The sequence below is a fragment of the Arachis hypogaea genome, chromosome 15, assembly GCF_003086295.3.
Source record: "Arachis hypogaea cultivar Tifrunner chromosome 15, arahy.Tifrunner.gnm2.J5K5, whole genome shotgun sequence".
In the NCBI taxonomy this organism is placed as follows: Eukaryota; Viridiplantae; Streptophyta; class Magnoliopsida; order Fabales; family Fabaceae; genus Arachis; species Arachis hypogaea.
Window position 1 is genome coordinate 15,617,471 of NC_092050.1, and position 19,434 is coordinate 15,636,904.

A 19,434-nucleotide genomic window follows, 5' to 3' on the forward strand; every position below is an offset into this window, starting at 1 on the left:
ATAATCTATTTTCAGTTAGATTTAATAATAGAATAAATTTAACGGTATAAATATTAATTACTTATTGACAAATTTTTTTATATGCTACTAATTATCAACATATAGTTTTTTGCGATAATTATTTATCGTCAAATTTATTTTTTAGTAAATCTAATGTAGGAGTATATATTTTTATATTTGTGTTGTTAATTAAAGTAGTTTAATTTATCATATATTATTATATTATGTTATGAGTTAGTTTTATATTATCTAAGTGATGAAGGTTCTCCTTTTTTTTGCTAGTATAAATATGCATATGTACCTTTTTTGTTTACGAAATTGAGTTGATTGAGTTATATATCAAGGGTTTGTTTGGGTGAGTTTTTTTAAAAAAAATAATTTTAGTTATGTTTTTTTAAAAGATCTTATAAAAAAGTAAAAGTAATTTTATGTTTGGATATTTCATGCAAAAAGATCTTTTTATCTATCAATTATGTTTGGGTATAACAATATAAAAATATTTTTTTGTTTATTTATTATATAAAAAACAATTTTTAAAAAAAAAATCATTTAAAAAAAGATGTAAATTGCATCTTCTAAATAAGATGTTTTTTTATTTTTCTAGTGCTTTTAGTTTTACTACTAGAAATTTGTCAAACATGCTAAAAAATAAAAAAGATTTTTTTTTTATTAAAAAATATTTTTTTTATCAAGATAATGACACTCAAACAATCATTAAAGGTTTGTTTGGGTGAGCTTTTAAAAAAAGATTTTTTTTAGTTATCTTTTTTTAAAAGATCTTATGGAAAAGTAAAAATAATTTTATGTTTGGGTATCTCTTGAAAAAAGATCTTTTTATCTATTAATTATGTTTGAGTATAACAATATAAAAATACTTTTTTATTTATTTATTACATGAAAAACATATTTTTTTTAAGAAAAAAGATCTTTAAAAAAAAATGTAAATTACAGCTTTTCAAAAAAGATATTTTTTTTATTTTTCTAGTGTTTTTATTTTTACTACTAGAAATTTGTCAAATACACTAAAAAATAAAAAAAAAAAAGATTTTTTTCATTGAAAAAATATCTTTTTTTTTATCAAAATAATAGCGTCCAAACAAATACTAAATAAACTGTGTTTATTTTTATCTAGGCTCTTTGAGAGTAAGAAATACATTTTTGGCTTAGCCAACCAAGATAGCTTCTTGGTTTTTTTTACCATAATGAGGTTGTTAACTTTGCAAAGATTGATGACCCAAACAACATCTTGGGATCATTTTGGTATTTGCATTTGGTGCCTTTTGGTGATTATCATTAGTAGGGCCTTCCTATATCATTATTATCATTGGTGCATTCCCATTATCATTGTGCATCATCATCATAAAACATCAACATTATTATATAGTAGTAAAAAAACGTATAACTATTCAAGAGATTGAAATGGAGAAATTACGCCGTCAAATTAAGAAATTGCAAGAGCAACTTACAAAATATGAAGATGTTCAAAATGATAAATAAATGTATTGATGCATTAACTGTTGATTTTGTGTTGCTAGAATTTGTACTTGTTATTTAGATTATCGACTTTGTTCTTATACTGTTGTCATGTAGGACATTATGTTAATTATTTAACTTTGTCCTCATGATAAAACTACATTAAAACTAAATAAAACTTTTTTAGATTTAAATAAGACACTTTAAATTTGTAGGACTAAAACAAAATTATGCCCAAATACAAAAAAAATTTCGATGATACTGACAGAAAAAAAAGGCATGCTATGAAGACTATACGTGTCCTATTTAAAGAATGACGCGTGGTTTTTTTTTATCGTCCGTTACGTTTTCAGTAGGGATGGCAAAGCGGGTCGACCGCCCGTCCCGCATAGGCCCGCCCCGCCAACTAAAATAGGTTTAAAATGTTAGCCCGCGTCGCTTTATGGCAGATTGACGGGTCAGCGGGCTAGTCCGCTTGACTTTTTTTTTAAATAAAATTTATTAAAATTAACTAAAAAATAATAAAAAATAAATACAAATAAAAAATAGTCAAATTATAATATAATTTTTTTGACTTTTTTTTAATTTTTAACTTCAATAAAATTGTTCAAAATAATATTTGTCAATAAAACTATCTTTATTTTAAAAAATAAGTCACATAATTCGAACAAATATACGAAATTGTAAAATAAAATAAATAAAGTTAATAACTAAAAGAAGAATAAAAATAAAAACAAAAAAAAGTGTTTGAAAATTCTATAATTATTAATTTTATAATCAGGGACGGATCCAGAAATGTTATTATGGGGGGCCAATAACACATATAATATTAAAATTATGTAAAAAATTATATAATATAATATGTATTATAAAAATATACCGATAGAGAATATATTTTAAAGTAAAAAAAATGTATCTATTTTTTATTAACGAAGTAGTCAATTCTTCGTATCATAAAATTCATTGATAATAGAATTTATGTTAAATTTTTCAATAATTTTCTTTTCAATATAATTAAAAACAATTAGCAAGAAATTCATCTTTTATTTTATTTCTGAGTTATTTTTCACAATATTCATAGTTGAAAAAGATCTTTTAGTTGTAGCAATTGAAACAGAGAAAATTAATACCAAATGAATAAAAAAAGACGGTCACAAGAAGAAAAAAAAATTCACTTTATGAGATTTGAAAATTTTTATTTAATTAAAAAATATTAGTAATAATATCTTTTTCATATTTTTTTAATATTATTACTTATTTTTTAGATGTTAGAAATCATTAATATTTAAATTGGACTGGACTATTATTTGTACTACACTAAATACTAAATAATTTTTTTAATTAAATTATACATAATAACATATTACTATTAATTATTTTAAAAAAAGCTGGGGTCGAGGCCTCCACTCGCCCCCCTTATGTCCGTCCCTGTTTATAATAGTAATAACTCTTTTATTTAATAAAAAAATAAAATAAAATCTTCGACCCGGCCCGTTCCACCAAAACCCGCCAATTTGGCAGTGTGAATTTAGCATATTTTTTTTAAAAATTTGGTGGGCTTCAAATCCTAGCCCAACCCACCCTTTTTAACGAGTTTAGCGGGTTGACCCGACAGGTTCAAACCGTTTTATCACCCATAATTTTCAATTTTCAGAATTGATTTTTTATTTTTCGTTTTTCCACATGAGGTTAATTAATTTAATTATTTATACTGAATTAAACATTTAAACCTTTGGACTTTTTTTTTGTGTATTATTAATTTATTATATGTTTGTGTAAGTTTTTGGTTTAGATTTTATATTTTCTTTTATATAGCCTTCTATCTAACTAAATTGGAATCACAAATTTTATTTATTTTTAATATTTTAACTTATCACAACAATATTTGTTTAGCTTTATTCCAAGAAAATAAAACGTATTACACCAACAATAGATCTATATGTTGTATTAATATTAATATAATTGTAATGGTAAAATAAATAATATAAAACACATTTATTGTTATCGTAATATATTTGGTTTCTTTAAATTATTTAATCATTAATATTAAAAATTAGTGTAAAGTCACGGAATAAAATTTACATTATATGTTTAAGTACACTACTTTGATATAAATACATTGCATCAAATTATAATTTTTAAAACAATAGTTTAATATAAAATATTTATTTTACTCATACTGAAATATCGAAACAAAAATTTGTTAAAAATTATTAGAGAAAATTATTGCTTATCTTAAAAGAAAAATTGTTTATGAAAAGAAGAAAACAAAATATTATTTTTTATAATTATCATTTATGACTAATAGAAGAAAACAATATATGTTTTTTTATGATTGTATTGATAGTTTAAAAACATGAATATTGGAACGAATAAGAATGGATTAATAATCGTAGTTATAGTTGGGATAATCTCCAAAATTTTGTTAGCTTGTAAAAATTAAAAGGTATAAAAATAATATAATATATTTACCAAGTGAATAAAAATTTTAAATAAAAATTATAATTTGATATCCAATTAACCACGAAGAAAACTTAGTAGTATTTTGTGCATGGATGAAAAAAATGAGAAAAAACTATTAAAAAGGGAAAGTTTTTCAATAATGCTGGTGTAATACATTTTATTTTCTTGGAATAAAAAGCTAAATAAATGTTGTTATGATAAATTAAAATATTAAAAATAAATAAAATTTGTGAATACAATTACTAAAAATTTTAATTAAATAAAAATCTACAAAAAATAGTCCAAACTCCAAAGTCTAAACCAAAATCTTATACAAAAGTATAATAAATTAATAATACATTAAAAAAAAGACCCAATTCTTCTGACGTTCAATGCAAATAGTCAAGTTAATTAGCTTTACAATTATCCTCGTTTTTTTTTTTGTGACTACAATTATCTTCGTTTAATTTTACATAGGTGATAGGTCCTCACAAAAAAAAAAAAAAAAAACCCTCATATATGAGAAGGAGAACAGAAACAGAAAATTAATTAAAAAATTGTGACAGAAACAATAAAAGAAGAACGCGTCATTTTTTAAACAAATTTTCTAATACAAAAAATCAAATTAATACTTTACCATCATTATTATTATTAGATAACCGAAATATATCACCTGGCAGCTTTATTTTTTTCGCTCAAATTTTCCCTTTAAAATATGTGCGATGTTGCTTATATTCTTACACTATCTATATACTCTCTTCTTTGTTTTACGGCCTTCTCTTTTTCTTGATGTAATTATAATTCACATGTACTAGATGTTTCTAAAAAAAATAAAAATAAATAAAATAAAATAGTTTAAATAAATTTATAAAATTATAAAAAATATGTATTAAATTTATCAAAAAATATATAAAAAAAGATTTTGTAATAGTATTCAATTAATTATTAATAAAATATTAAACTATTTCACATAATAATAAATTAAATAAGTCAATAATTAAACAAGTCAATAAAATTTTTATAAAAAATAATAACTAGATAGTTTATCATTTGATTTTTTTTTTCTTGATCTACGAAAACTTTTGACTCCACAACAAAGTAAAGAAAATTTGAAATTTTTCTTTGCCGTAATACACAAAATCAGAACCAAACCGGGAGACATAATTTAAAAAGTTTTATGAGTAATATTATTTTAGAAAAAAATGTTAGTATACTACTTATTTTGAGGTGTTGCTTGAAATTAAGGTGGATTTGTGTTTAGACATTAGGTTCAAATGTCTTTAGGTGTGGGTTTGGGATTCTTGTCTCAAGTTAACAAGAATTTTAACAAATTTAAGTGAGATTGAATTTTTAAAAAGTATCTATATGATGAGATATTTATATATGGAAAAGTATAGGGTATCAATATATTATCTGCTAATTTATTGTCAATAATAATTAATTATTATTTTTTAAATACATGTATAAAGAAATACATCTAGAAAATACATCTATAAAGACACTTCAATTAAACACAGTCATACAAAAAGATATTTTTATTAGACATATCTATAAAGACATTTCTATTAAACACAATCATAAACAAGAGTTGACAGAAGTTGACAGAAATACTATTGATAATATAACAGGATTGTTTATATATTTATAGAGTAAAAATGTTAGACTTACCTGTAGAGTGAAGAGTTAACCCCACGTTTAGAGTAATTATCGCAGAGGGACGATAACCAAAGTAATGAGGGAAGTGTTCAACTTGCTCCCCAAGTTGGATCGAATTCGAGTTCTAGGGGACCCAAGGAAAAATAGAGAAATGAGCATTATCGAACATTATCGAACAGAGAACGCCGCCTCTACTTTTTAAAATTTAACCAACTTAGATCGAATATATTGTGCTTACATTTTCATATCACAACAACAAATTAATAATAGTTTTTACAAATAACAATTGTTTTTCGTTGTTTTTTTGTGCAGTGGTTTTAAAATATTCAAATCTCATTTTGTAATTTAGTCATACAAAAGCACATGTACTATACAATTATTGAACGTTGAAACTATTAAGGTAGATGATTTTACAATATGATAAATAATTATTTAATATATGTTATTCAAATCTCAGTCTTTATCTCAAAAGTTATACTATCTTAATATATAATTATTGAAAATCAACGGAAAAAAAAATCCATGAATTAACACTGAATAGCTTAATAGCTTTTCATGCAAAAGTCTTTGTCAGGGATCGGATATGGCCTATATGGAAAGCTAGAGATTTTTCTATATCAGTGTTGATTTTTCTATATAGGAACTAGTTTACAATATATAAAATATATCTATAAATTTCATTCAAGGTGTATACTTATTTATTTATATAATTCTCCTATTTTATTTTATATAAAAACGTCTAATCCAAAAATCTAAAATGGTAAATAGATTCAAGTTGTAGATTCAGAAATTTATACATTTATCAAGTTAAACTATTTATGACACTACATTTTTAGGTACGATTCTGCTCTAAACGTTGCATAACATGAAATATTTCTGCACCAAATTGCTGTTCATAGTAGCTCCCATTTAAGTTTAAATGTATTTTCCTTAAATTTGCCCTAAATTTACTTCTGCTAAGTTAACCTTTATTAGGTTTATTAACAACTTTCTCTAAATCCATTACAAGTATATCCATCCAATTATATATAAAAGTCTAAAGAGTTAGACTTTTGTCTGTTTATCCTAATAGCCGCCCCTTCATTTCATTATTGAATCTTAGCTAACGCCTTCATGCATTATTAAATTAGCATGATAGAATCCACTCAATAATATAGTCTATAAAACCCCTTCAAATATAGCACTCTTCTACTCACTCACTCACACACACACACTTACAATCAATTAACCCCTCACAACAAAGGCAAAATGGGTTACTCACTCAGCCTCTCACTCTGCTCCATCGTCATCTTTGCCTCTTTTCTCACCTTAGCAAATGCAGCAAACTTTGAGATCGTCAACAATTGTCCCTACACTGTCTGGGCCGCTGCTAGTCCAGGCGGAGGTGTGCGCTTGGACCGAGGCCAGACATGGAACCTTTGGGTGGCACCTGGCACTACCATGGGCCGCATTTGGGGTCGCACCGGATGCAACTTTGATGGCAATGGTCAAGGCCATTGCCAGACTGGAGATTGCACCGGTGGACTCCAATGCCAAGGCTGGGGTGTCCCACCCAACACCTTAGCAGAATTCGCATTGAACCAATATGCTAACCAAGATTTCTATGACATCTCAGTTATAGATGGATTCAACATCCCCATGGACTTCTACCCTCTAAATGGTGGGTGTCACAAGATCAGCTGCACAGCCGACATTGTCGGACAGTGTCCTAACGAGTTGCGAGTACAAGGAGGGTGTAACAACGCTTGCCCGGTGTTCCACAGCAATGAGTATTGCTGCACCGATCCGCAAGCTAGCTGTGGACCCACATATTACTCGAGATTCTTCAAAGATAGGTGCCCTGATGCTTATAGCTACCCTAAAGATGACCCAACCAGCCTTTTCACTTGCCCTGCAGGTTCTAACTACAGGGTTGTGTTCTGTCCTTTGGGGTCATCTAAATTTCCTCTTTTGATGCCTGGAACTAGGAGCATTCAGTAGAGAATGTGAGAACAGATGCTGCCGTGGCCTATTATTGGCTTAGAATAAAAGATGAAGTTTCTTTGTTGAAAACTTCATTCTGTGATGATAATAAGCTCTGAATATGTTGGTTGTGTTTGTTTTTCTTGGTGGGTAATAGAGTACCTATGTTGAGCTAATGAGCTATGCATCCCTTTTTGTGTCGAAAATTATGACCTACGGATAGCTTCCATTTTTCTTTATTTGTTTTGCAACTTTTTGCCTAACAAATATATCTCTGGCAGATTCAGTGAGGTGGACTCCGTACTTGAAAATTGAAAAATGCCTAACTATATGAATATGATGAACACAAGTTGATGCATAAATTAATTATCAGTAATCACTAATCTTTTTACATTGACACTTGACATGAAAGCTTCTTTGGATAAGTATTCTGATGGACGAAAAGTACCTTAGGAACTAGTATGAGTCTCGAAGTGTAAGTTCAAGGACAAAATTGGATAACTATTAATTTCAAAGACCACTTTGAGACTCGAGTACAACTTCAAAAACCACTTTGAAGCTTAATTCTATCAAGCAATCACAAAGAGTACATTGTCAAACAGTACCTGCTGCATAGGGACAAACTAGACCTATTTATGGGAGAGTTCCAAATTGAATGATCAACATTACACCAGAAAAAATACGTTATCTAATTTTTATAATTTACAATTTTAAATAAGAATAAGATTCATAATTAGAAAATAAATATTTTCTTAATAATGGAGGAAATCCATGAAACATGTATTTTGAAAAAAAAAACTATGTTTGAGAAATGTGAATTATTATCTTTAATATTCGAATAAATGAATTTTCGATAGTTAATATTTGAATATTTCAACTAAAAAGTAATTTTAAGATAAAAATTGTAAAAAGGTGATTGCATTTTGTTAAGAGATAATTAATACACAATTTTATGCTATTTTTTGATAGGGTCACACTCGGACCTCAACCCTTTCTTTTTCTTTTTATCTATACCAGTTTAGAAATAAAAATTTTATAAGAAACAAAATTTGTAAACTTTTTTTGCCATATCATCCAACATTTCTTGGCCGCTAAGGAAGACTTGCGTGTTGCTCAATGCTCGGTCCTAGACATAATATTGCAACTTCTATGATTTTAACCTTGGAGGCCTTATCATCGCCCCAAAAGTTGATGCTATTTTTTTTTTGGTGACTAAAAAAGTTGATGCTATAATCACCTGGATGTTATCCGCAGATTGCAGACAATAGTACAATACAATACATCATGTCTAAGTTCATTTTTCAGAAGGTATTCACAAACCTCGACCAGAAATATTAATACAAACATTGGTCTTGTTGTCTACAACAATAGAGTCAGACATTACCAATCATAATTAGCTACTTAAGCTCATGTTTTGCGAGTGTTTACCTTCTTTGAAAATTAATGTTGTACTGAGAATAATGCCTCTGCGCATCGGCTCCTGTGTGCTGCTGGCTTGATTTTTCTTCGGGGAAGATTGAAGAGTTCATCGTTGACTGTGGTGATGAGTGTTGTGTCGGGGGGAAGAACGAAGGGCTCATTGATGGCGGTTGTGCCGGCATGGGTTTATCTGCTATGTGACTTAGGGAGAGGAAGGGCTGGCTCATTGATGGCGGTTGTGCCGGCATGGGTTTATCTGCTATGTGACTTAGAGAGAGGAAGGAAGGGCTCATTGATGGCGGTTGTGTCGGCACAGATTTCTCTGCCATGTGACTTCGGGAGAGGAAGGAAGGGCTCAATGATGGTGGTTGTGTCGGCACAGATTTCTCTGCCATGTGACTTCCGGAGAGGAAGGAAGGGCTCATTGATGGTGGTTGTGGCGGCACGGATTTCTCTGCCATGTGACTTCCGGAGAGGAAGGAAGGGCTCATTGATGGTGGTTGTGGCGGCACGGATTTCTCGGCCATGTGACTTCCGGAGAGGAAGGAAGGGCTCATTGATGGTGGTTGTGGCGGAACGGATTTCTCTGCCATGTGACTTCGGGAGAGGAACGAAGGGCTCATTGATGGTGGTTGTGGCGGCACGGATTTCTCTGCCATGTGACTTTGGGAGAGGAACGAATGGCTCAATGATGGTGGTTGTGGCGGCATGGATTTCTCTGCCATGTGACTTTGGGACAGGAAGGAATGGCTCAATGATGGTTGTGGCAGCACGGATTTCTCTGCTATGTGACTTCGGGATAGGAACGAAGGGCTCATTGATGGTGGTTGTGGCGGCATGGATTTCTCTGCCATGTGACTTCGGGAGATGCTGGAAGATCCGATTTCCGGTAATGCCGAGCCACCATTTCTCTGGTCATGTCGGTTCGCATGTTCCGGGAAACATCCTTGCTCTGCCATATTTTCCTCAACTTGGATATCTCCCGTGAGTGTCTTAAATGCAAATTCTAAGCATGGGTCTGACCAAGTATCCATGAAGGAAACACAAAACTCTCTTTCAGAGTTATCACGGTTCGTAGCTTCTGTTCCAGGCTGTGCTTGTTCTGCAATAGAATTATCCTCAAGAATCTGTTCATCTTCTGTGAATGGGTCGTCAAAAAAGAGTGTGTTTATATCAATTTGCGTCATATTCCCAGCTTCAACATGTAGAGATTGTCCCCCATCAGAGTTCCTTGTTATTTTGCCTTCATCACCGCAAGACACACTACTTGCAAATGCAGGATCACTTTGATAGGATGTAGGGTTGGATCTCAACTCAGGTTGCCCTTGCCCTAAGCATTGTTCCGATGGCCGGCAAACTGGTGCATTAAGCACTTCCTTGATCTGGCAATGATTGTTGTTATCGGCAGCAGCATTACTGCTCTTCTGCACTGCATTCTCCGACAATTCCTCATTTGGTGGGTCATTGACATCAAGTGTCACAACAGGCACATTGGCAGTATCAACAGTCACCGAACCAGTGAGAGTCTTAACTGCAAATTCTACACATGGATCCGACCAGTTGTCCCCAAACTGTACAGGGAACTGTGGCTCTGATCTCTCATTAATACTTTCAGCTTCAGGCCCCCGTTGTTGTTCATTGGGAACAGGTTGTGATTTTTGCAACTCATCACCATTCGATGATTCACCACATTTGCTAGTTTTCAACATGTCAGATGCATGAACAATAAGGTTGGATGATTCTTCCCCAGCATGAAGCTTCCCGGATGCTCCATTAGTTAAAATCTCATTTGCATCTGGTTTAATCTTACCTGATTTTCTAGTGGAATATTCAGGTGCTGTTTCAGTAGGAAGTACCTCAGGATCATGGCCAGAAAGTCGCTTAGACAATCGCGTAGGCACTTTAGGCTCTTTCTTCTTCTTGGATTTACTTGAATTTACCTTGGGTTTTTTGTCACTGTTGCTTCCTGTAACATTCTTAAACACATCATTTTCAGGCAACTTATCTGTTTCAGAAATCACTATAGGTCTGTTGGCAACTGAATCCTCTGCAGGTAATGTGCCAGTGAGGGTCTTAATTGCAAACTCCAAACTTGGGTCAGACCAAGAATAATGGAATGCAAGAGATTGCTGAAGTTCTGATTTCTCATCATTCATTTCCTCATTTTTACGTTTATCCAGTTTATCTTTGGTTACAGGCAAGGTTTGGGGGTGTTTCCTCCCTCTGGTGGATGACAATCCATTCATTGATCCATGTTCTACAAGCTTCAACCCTGCCTCACCATCACATGAAAGCAAGTTTGTATTGATCCCACTTTTAGACTTTTTGCTTTTATTATATTCCGGAGCTGTTTCATAGGAGAGGGAGTTGCTCATCAGCTCAGGCTCAGATCCAGCAAGTCTTTTTGATGCTCGCCGAGGAACCGAAGGCTCTTTCTTGTTGCTGGATTTGTTCAAGTCAGGACAAATTTCTCCACTTTTAGCAATCTCACTTGCAAGCAATTTGGATTCTTTCAAAAAGTGATCGTCAGCGGCCAAACCCTGACTACCTCTTCTCAAGTTTCTTCTTGGAACTTCAAGGCACTGTTCACTGGTCAGGCTGTTAGTCAATTGGTCAGGTTCTGCTGCAGCAAGTCTCGGCGAAGACCGGTGAGCCACACTGAACCCCCTGTTTTTTGATACAGTAGGGTTACTGTGATTCTTCTTACTAGCATTTTCAACCACATTGACAACATCATTCTTATTTTGCACATCATCTGCACAATTTAAGTGGAACTCTAGAATCAGCAGGGAACTTTTTTACTCTTTTGAAGATTTTTCCCATTTTTCTGAAGATTCAATTTGAACAAAATACCAATATACCTGGATCAGACATTTTCTTTGTTTTGCGAGGGTATGCAACTCCATTCTTTAACGATTGAATTTGGCCAATAGATTCCCCTGTAGGTACAAAAGGAGCCATCATTCCAGAAGACACCTCCACATGTTGCCTTTTTTCTGAGCTGTTAGCATCTGGCAATTCTAAGCTGCTTTCATCGGATATTTCTTTGCCTGCAGTAACAAGTTTGCAGTTGGAAATTTTAGATGTAAATGGAATATACTTTTATCATTATGATTTGAATCAACTTGTGGCAAAAGTCATAAGCTGATTCTAAATATAATCATCAAAGATTTCTTACCAGCAAAAAGTTGTCGGTTAATTCCAGACTGCTTTATTTTCTGCTTTTTGACTGTAGAGGCCGGCTAATTTGAACAAAAAGAAAATTCACAGAATTACTTTCACCTTCATTTCTCACATTGAAAAATGGAACTTCAGATTTGTTAAGAGGAAACAAAATACAACATGCTAATAGGACCCTTTATAAGAGGATACTATGCAAGTAGGCAAATTCTAATGATGGAAACTTATCACTTGCTAAAACTAAGTGGGAGTCACAGTTCATGAAAGATAATCTCTCGAACTGCTTGAATTAGATAATTTAAAAACTACCAGATTCCAAGTAGACACTTTTAAGTTTTAACAGGGCAGCACAAAGATAACTGAAATAATTATGTGCATGTAATTATCTTCTGTAAGATTATCTATCTTTATCAAGGCAGAAACTGTTTTCAAAACAAATCTCAAGTCTTATAAGATGACAAAAATTTCTTCCTTCCTTTAATCTTTAAATGTCATGCAGTTTGGACAACTAGAAATTAGGCGTACTCAGAGACAGCTAGGATTGTAGAGTAGCACAAGTTGAGAAAGCAAGCCTTACAGATAATTTATCTTCATCTTGAATTTCCCGTTTAAATGGTTTAATCGCACACGAACTTATATCTCCAGACTCGAGATACCGCAGTGCATCCTTCTTGGAACGGAATACATATCCACTCTCTGGATCTATATATAACTGTCAGGATATAACCCAGTCAAAATCTATATAAGCACTAAGCATTTGAGAGAACTGTTAATTCAGTGTATTACACAATAATTAATATAATAACCAATGTCCAGTTCCATGAAGGGGAGAGTGAGGGGGAAGAAGAGAATGAGTAATTCTAGATTTGGTGGGAAAAAGCAATACTACAAAAATGTCCACCACCACTTCCATATTTAAAAAATAAGAGTTGCACTTTGCAGTGGAGCTGGGAAGCAAAGCATGAATCTCTATCAGGCATCAAATGAAAATTCATACCAAATCTTTTCTATTGGTTTTGCTGTTCTTCCTTTCTTTGACTTCTATTATCCAGCCAGGTGGTAAATCCTCAGCTGTGGACTTCTCCGCCCTGGGCTTCTCAACTGTGGACTTCTCAGCCCCAGGCTTCTCAGCTGTGGACTTCTCAGACCTGGGCTTCCCAGTTGTGGACTTCTCACCCCTGGGCTTCCCAGCCTTGGGCTTCCCAGCCGTGGGCTTCCCAGCCGTGGACTTCTCAGCCACGGAATTCTCAGTCCTGGATGTCTCAACCATGGGCTTCTCAAGTGCATCCTAAAATAAAACAATCAACACACCAAACATTGAAAAGCTACATATGGGAAAACTATTCATCTAAGATAATTTGCATCTTCTAAATTCTAACAATATTCAATAGGCTAAATAGAGGCTCACAAAGATAATGAAGTTCACAAATAAAAACTTGAAGAAGAAAAAGAAAACTAGAGATACAAACATTGTTTGGAGAATGGATGGTATTGGATTCCTCCTTTCTGGAATTGCAGTTGTTGCCCTTTATAGTTTCAAGATACCGTAACACTTCTAATTTGGAGTAGAATTTCTTTCCATGCGGATTAATGTAACACTGCAACAATAAACATGGATACAATACAGTGGGCAACTAAAACAAAACAACACCTTGATACTTCAACTGAAGAGTAGAAGAAAACAAAATGCACTGGATACAGAATTACGTGGTCACATCAAGTGGAGATTGTAGCTTTTGTCAATGAACCATTACAAGTAATTTGTGAGTGGTCTCAAATATGTCCCAAACTCAGTTCATACCAATTAAGGACAACTGATGAAAAGCCAGGCACATAGAACAAAATTACAGTTCAACCAAATGCTGAAGTTATGATTGTAATTAAGAATGAAGTGCATATTTTAAGCATATGTCTGGGTGATCGCCTGATGTTCCTGCCATGAACAATGCAAAAACTGAGCAGTTTAAATAATGAAATTATGAGTGTATAGAATCTGTGTTTCAAGGCTAGATATCTGAAGTGTGAGCAGGTTATGACTTGCAGAATCAATGATGCATCTGCGGGAATGTTAAGATGCCAACGACCAGCAATGAGACATTTAGGAATCATAAGAGGGTTAATACAGCGATAATAAAGAAATAACATGATAGAAGATGGTCAAAATGAAGTTGCCATTTTCTAATTGGCTGCAAAAAAAATATCCAAAACATAACTTAAAAAAAAAAAACTTTAACTACCACCTTATATCCCTGTCCCATAGCTGAACCACTTTTTCGAGTTTTGAAATCCACATTCCAGCCATCAGGTAGCCACTCAGGACGCTCAAATGTTTTCTCTACAATCTGAAATTGTCAAATATCAACAAATGGTAAGCGATAAGTACATGGCAAATGTGGGGAAAACAATCAGAAAAGAAGAATGGAGAAAGGAACATTGACTAACCAGTTTAGAATTGGACTTTGTGTTACTGCTGATCTGTCTATTAGTTGCTTCAGACTCTTCAAGTTGGGTTTCTCCCATTTTAATTAAGGCAGGTGATGTCTATGGGAAAATATAAGAAATTTTTTTTTTCTCCACTAAAATTTGGAACAGTTTTCAGGGCTCAAAATATCTTCCTCGTTTCCATTATTCATTATTTATAATCCTTCCTGCTTGGTTTATTGCCACAAGAAGGAAACATGAGGCATATAACAGAAGCTGAGACTTGACCTCCTCCAAGATAGTGGTTGGGCAAACCTCCAGTATAACATTACCTGAGGCAGAAAATTGCTCCTCAATTAGAGAAAAAATACACTAAAAAATAATGAATGAACATCAAAACAAAGATGCACATTAAATAGATAATACTACCTACTTATAGTGAACAATTATGATATAAAGACCTTGATAGGATGAGTTATGACTGCCCCCTACTATTTTGGCTGGAAAGTAATTCACAGATAGTACAAAGAGCAATTTTGAAACAGATGTCCCAGCAAATTAAAAAAAAAACCTTTTCTTTTCAAGGGAGACAAAAAAGGCCTGGATGACCATGATCTTAGCCTCTGCCCTTTGGTTTGGTTGGGAAAAAATTATAATGAAAGAGGAGATGAGGCATATAATAGATAATGAATCCAGCAACAAACACAACAATACAAATAAAATTTGGTTCAGCTCCAAACTTTATCTCCTATACCAATTCTACAAACAATCAAAGTACACATTTGTTTTTCATGTCAGCTCAGGGAATGTGCACTTTGTCCATATAACAGCTTCAAACAATCAAAGTACAGAGTCACAACTTCATAGATTTTCGTTTGACCGTTATTTTGGCTATTCAATTCAACTTAGGGAAACCGAAACACCATTTTGGGTCAATTAATTCATTGCAATTATTTTCCCTTACCAAAAACAGCAAAGAAATAAAGAAATTAGATTTGAAATCTAGGGTTTTGGATTACAACGTTTAAACAAAAAAATGAGCTGACCAGCTTCTCTTATTCTAATACCCAAGCTAGTTTCTGTTTTTCTTTGCCAGTTAACACATATAGTGAAGAAGAATTTCGCCATGGATGCATCAATTTCAGCGGAACAAGTGGGCTTAATAGTCAGAGTCCAGAGAGCAAAATCGAAATAAAGAGTGGTGAATATTTGACTCACCGTAGAAGAAAGTTACAGATCGGAGGAGGAAAGCTCCGATGACGGTGGTGTTGGGAGAATCGGCATTGAACTATTTGAGCTTCGGACTTTTCGGGACTGAGAAGGTTGCTGTAATTGATACCGTAATATCTGCATCGAAGATGCTTTGTATTTGTCTTTGTTTATAGTGTTTTTTTCTTACTTTATTTCTTTTCTTTTTCTTTTTCTTTTTCTTTTTTTCCTTTTATTAGCAGAATTCACGAATTACCTTGGCAGCCACGTGTCGTGTTGAAACCCACTTGCTGGTTAGCACCTTCACTCTGTGTTTGGGTTTGTGCCGGCGAAATTGCATTTGGTTCTGTGTACTTTAATTTCAACTAAGGCAACTAAAATGATACCCATTAATTATATTATATAATATATTTTAATATTATTTATAAATAGATTAGATAATATGCATTTAATGTATTTTATATTAAAAATATGTTATAAATATTTATTTAATAATTTGTATATGAAAAAAATCTATCAGACCAGCAATTTTATTAAAATTTAACCCACACTTAATCAGCAAAAAGAAAATAAACAATTCTATACTATTAGATACAATCTCACATCATTAAAAAATATTAATGATGGCTAATTAATCGCTACAAATTACAAAACTTGTTGATCCCTAGACCCTAGCACTCCTCTATGTATATAATATAATTATTTAATAAAAATATAATACAAATTAAATTATAGATTATTATTTTTTGGAATTTAAATTCATTTATTTAAAAAAACATATTTTTATATTAAAATTGTATAAATCTACATTTTTGTTATTTTTATTGTTTGTAAATAATTTAAAAAAGTTAAGAAAAATAAATTCAAATGAAAACATTAAAAATATAATATAAATGTATGAACTAATTTTATAATAATGATATATTTAAATATATTTAGTAAACAAATATATCAAATTTGAATTTAGAGTAGTTTTTAACAATTTATACGAGAAATTAAGAAATGAAGTAATAATAATAAAAATTGTATGTAATGTGATTTACAAATAGATCAAATATTACAGTATTAAGAATTTTATACAATATTATAATATTTTATTTATATATATATTTATTGTATTTAATTAATAACTTATATTTTAGTTAAATAATAGATAAGATTTTTTTAATTTTTTTTTAAAAGATAATTGGTTGATATTTAGAAGTGCCAATGTATCATTATTAAAAAGGCAAAATGACTAAAATTCAAAGTATAAAATTTTGGTAACAATTTTTATAGATTATAAATAGATGGTAATATATTTTTCTAAAGATTTTTTTTCTAAAGGCAAATATATATTTCATAAATAATAGAAAATAAAAAAAATCCAAAATTAAAGAGCAGACATCACAAAGTGATAAAATTAAAAATAGAATAAATAAGAAGTAGGAGTTATATGCCAAAAAGAAACAATAAAGACAAAATTATAAGAAAAAAAAGATAAATTAATTTTTGATTTTTTGATCTGTAGACATTTAAATTTTTGAAGATTTGAAAATATATTTAAATTTTCGACCTTCTTAAAATCTGGACACATCGATTATTGAGTTTAATTTGTCCTATTTTAAAACTCTTCCGCGTGTGCATCTGTATCGACCAGATTAGTATAACAGTATAAATACTACCGATAACTATGCTATCATCGGATTTTTTTGTCCACCGCCAATTACCTGCGGATATAAACCTTTAATTGCGAAATTCTAAAGCTCGTTACCATCGAATTTTTTTCCCAATAAATCCGAAGGTAATATATTTTTTTTTATCAATAATTAAATTAATAGTTACTGGTGGATTTAATCGACGATAAATATGATGGTAGACTTAAATTTTTGTTTTTTTTCAAAAATTTATTTAAAAATTTAATATATAATTTTAAATATTTAAATCTAATATTTTTTAGTTGAAAGTTTACAAATAAGTTTAAATATCAAAGTTTATTATTAAAATAAAAAAATCAGATTTGAAATATATTAAATCCTCAATTACAAAAAATATGAAAGCACTCACAACACAATATGGCAGCAACTATAAGAAGCAAATATAGCAAGTAAAGCAATAATAATAACACATTGAGATTTTAAGGTGGAAAACCCCCTCAATGTGAGAGGTAAAAACCACGGGTCGTCCAGACCAATGAAATAACTCCACTATAATCAAATGAGGTACAAAAGAGTCTCAAACAAAGCACAAAAACATGCATATAACCAGCCAAAACATCAAAGCACCAAAGCTTATAATGAGAAGCAATAAGATGAAAAATATCCAAAAAAAGCGCTGATGTTCGAAGCCTATTTCTCCCTCTGTAGACCTCTAGTTAAAATCTCTACCGTTCAGAATGAATAACAACATATGAAGAATCTGCAGTCTATATTTCATGTCGATCCAACAGTGAAAGAATGAGAAACTGCTGTTCAAAGAATGCTGCTCTGTGTAAAAATGGGAAACCTATTTTTTCTCTTGTGAAGCCAATTTATCCTATTGAAAAACTCCAATAAACATCTCCACCGACCAGAATGAAGAACAAGATGATTAAAACACGCAACTTAAATTTCAAGCCGATCCAACGGTGAATGAATGAGAAACTGCTATTTAAAATTTACTGCTTTGCATAAAAATAGAAATTCTATTTTTCCTCTTCTCTCTCACTTGGTGGCTATTCTCTCTCTCTCAAAAGACTCAAAAAATATGATTAGGATTGTGACACAATGGGTGCAAAGAGACACCCTCAAAATATTGGGTTTGGGCCTCACAAAGGAGAGAAAAACCCAACAAATCTCCCCCTTCTCGACTAGGTGGAGGCTCTCGCCATTCTGGCAATCAAACAACATGTTTCAAGCTTATCTCTTGACAATGCTTTTGTCATCATATCAGCACCATTGTCATCAGTGTGAACTTTCTCAAGTTCCAATAACTTGGAATCTAACACATCCCCTATCCAGTGATACCTAACATCAATATGTTTAGATCTTGCATGAAAAGTTGAATTCTTGGCAAGATGAATAGCACTTTGGCTATCACATAACAACACATAACGGTCTTGTTTGAAACCAAGTGCTGTAAGAAACTTCTTCATCCACAACAACTCTTTATATGCTTTAGTTGCTATAATAAACTCTGCCTCTATGGTAGAAAGTGCAACACACTTCTGTAGCCTTGACTGTCATGAAATAGCTCACCCTGCAAACTTGACCAAATAACCTGGAGTAGACTTTCGAGAATCAATATCTCCTGCCATGTCTGCATCAGTAAAGCCAACTAGCAAAGGTTTCTCACCACCAAAACTCAAACTCAAGTTAGTTGTACCTTTGAAATATCTCATAATCCATTTAACAGCATTCCAATGTTCTTTACCTGGATTAGAGAGAAAACGACTTACAATACCAACCGCATGAGTAATGTCTGGTCTAGTATACACCATAGCATACATTAAACTTCTAACAGCTGAGGCATAAGGAATTTCATCCATTGCTTGTTTCTCCTTATCAGTGGTTAGACACTGCTTGGTGCTCAACTTAAAATGAGGAGCAAAAGAACTAGCAACACATTTGGCATCATTCATGTCAAACCTTTGAAGCACCTTCTTTATGTACTTCTCCTATGACAAATAAAGCTTCTTGGAATCTCTATAATGAG

At 31.9% G+C, this 19,434-nt stretch overlaps 2 protein-coding genes across 3 annotated transcripts; one reads left to right on the forward strand and one right to left on the reverse strand.

Moving 5' to 3' along the window:
• Positions 1–6,652: 6,652 nt before the first annotated feature.
• LOC112749642 (thaumatin-like protein 1) lies at positions 6,653–7,709 on the forward strand. Its single transcript, XM_025797951.3, has one exon. The coding sequence runs from the start codon at positions 6,820–6,822 to the stop codon at positions 7,549–7,551; it is 732 nt and encodes a 243-aa protein (XP_025653736.1). The 5' UTR covers positions 6,653–6,819; the 3' UTR covers positions 7,552–7,709.
• Positions 7,710–8,440: 731 nt separating this feature from the next.
• On the reverse strand, positions 8,441–15,971 carry LOC112749641 (uncharacterized). Of its 2 annotated transcripts, none has more exons than XM_025797949.3 (9): positions 15,772–15,971; positions 14,575–14,885; positions 14,373–14,474; positions 13,602–13,730; positions 13,130–13,420; positions 12,710–12,844; positions 12,131–12,194; positions 11,814–12,002; positions 8,441–11,707 (listed from the first exon to the last, which is right to left on the reverse strand). In XM_025797949.3, the coding sequence occupies exons 2-9, from the start codon at positions 14,650–14,652 to the stop codon at positions 8,958–8,960; spliced, it is 3,738 nt and encodes a 1,245-aa protein (XP_025653734.1). In that variant the 5' UTR covers positions 14,653–14,885; positions 15,772–15,971; the 3' UTR covers positions 8,441–8,957. The 2 variants fall into 2 exon arrangements, with proteins under 2 accessions (XP_025653734.1, XP_025653735.1); XM_025797950.2 differs by having other exon boundaries at positions 13,840–14,474; positions 15,772–15,916.
• Positions 15,972–19,434: the final 3,463 nt, after the last annotated feature.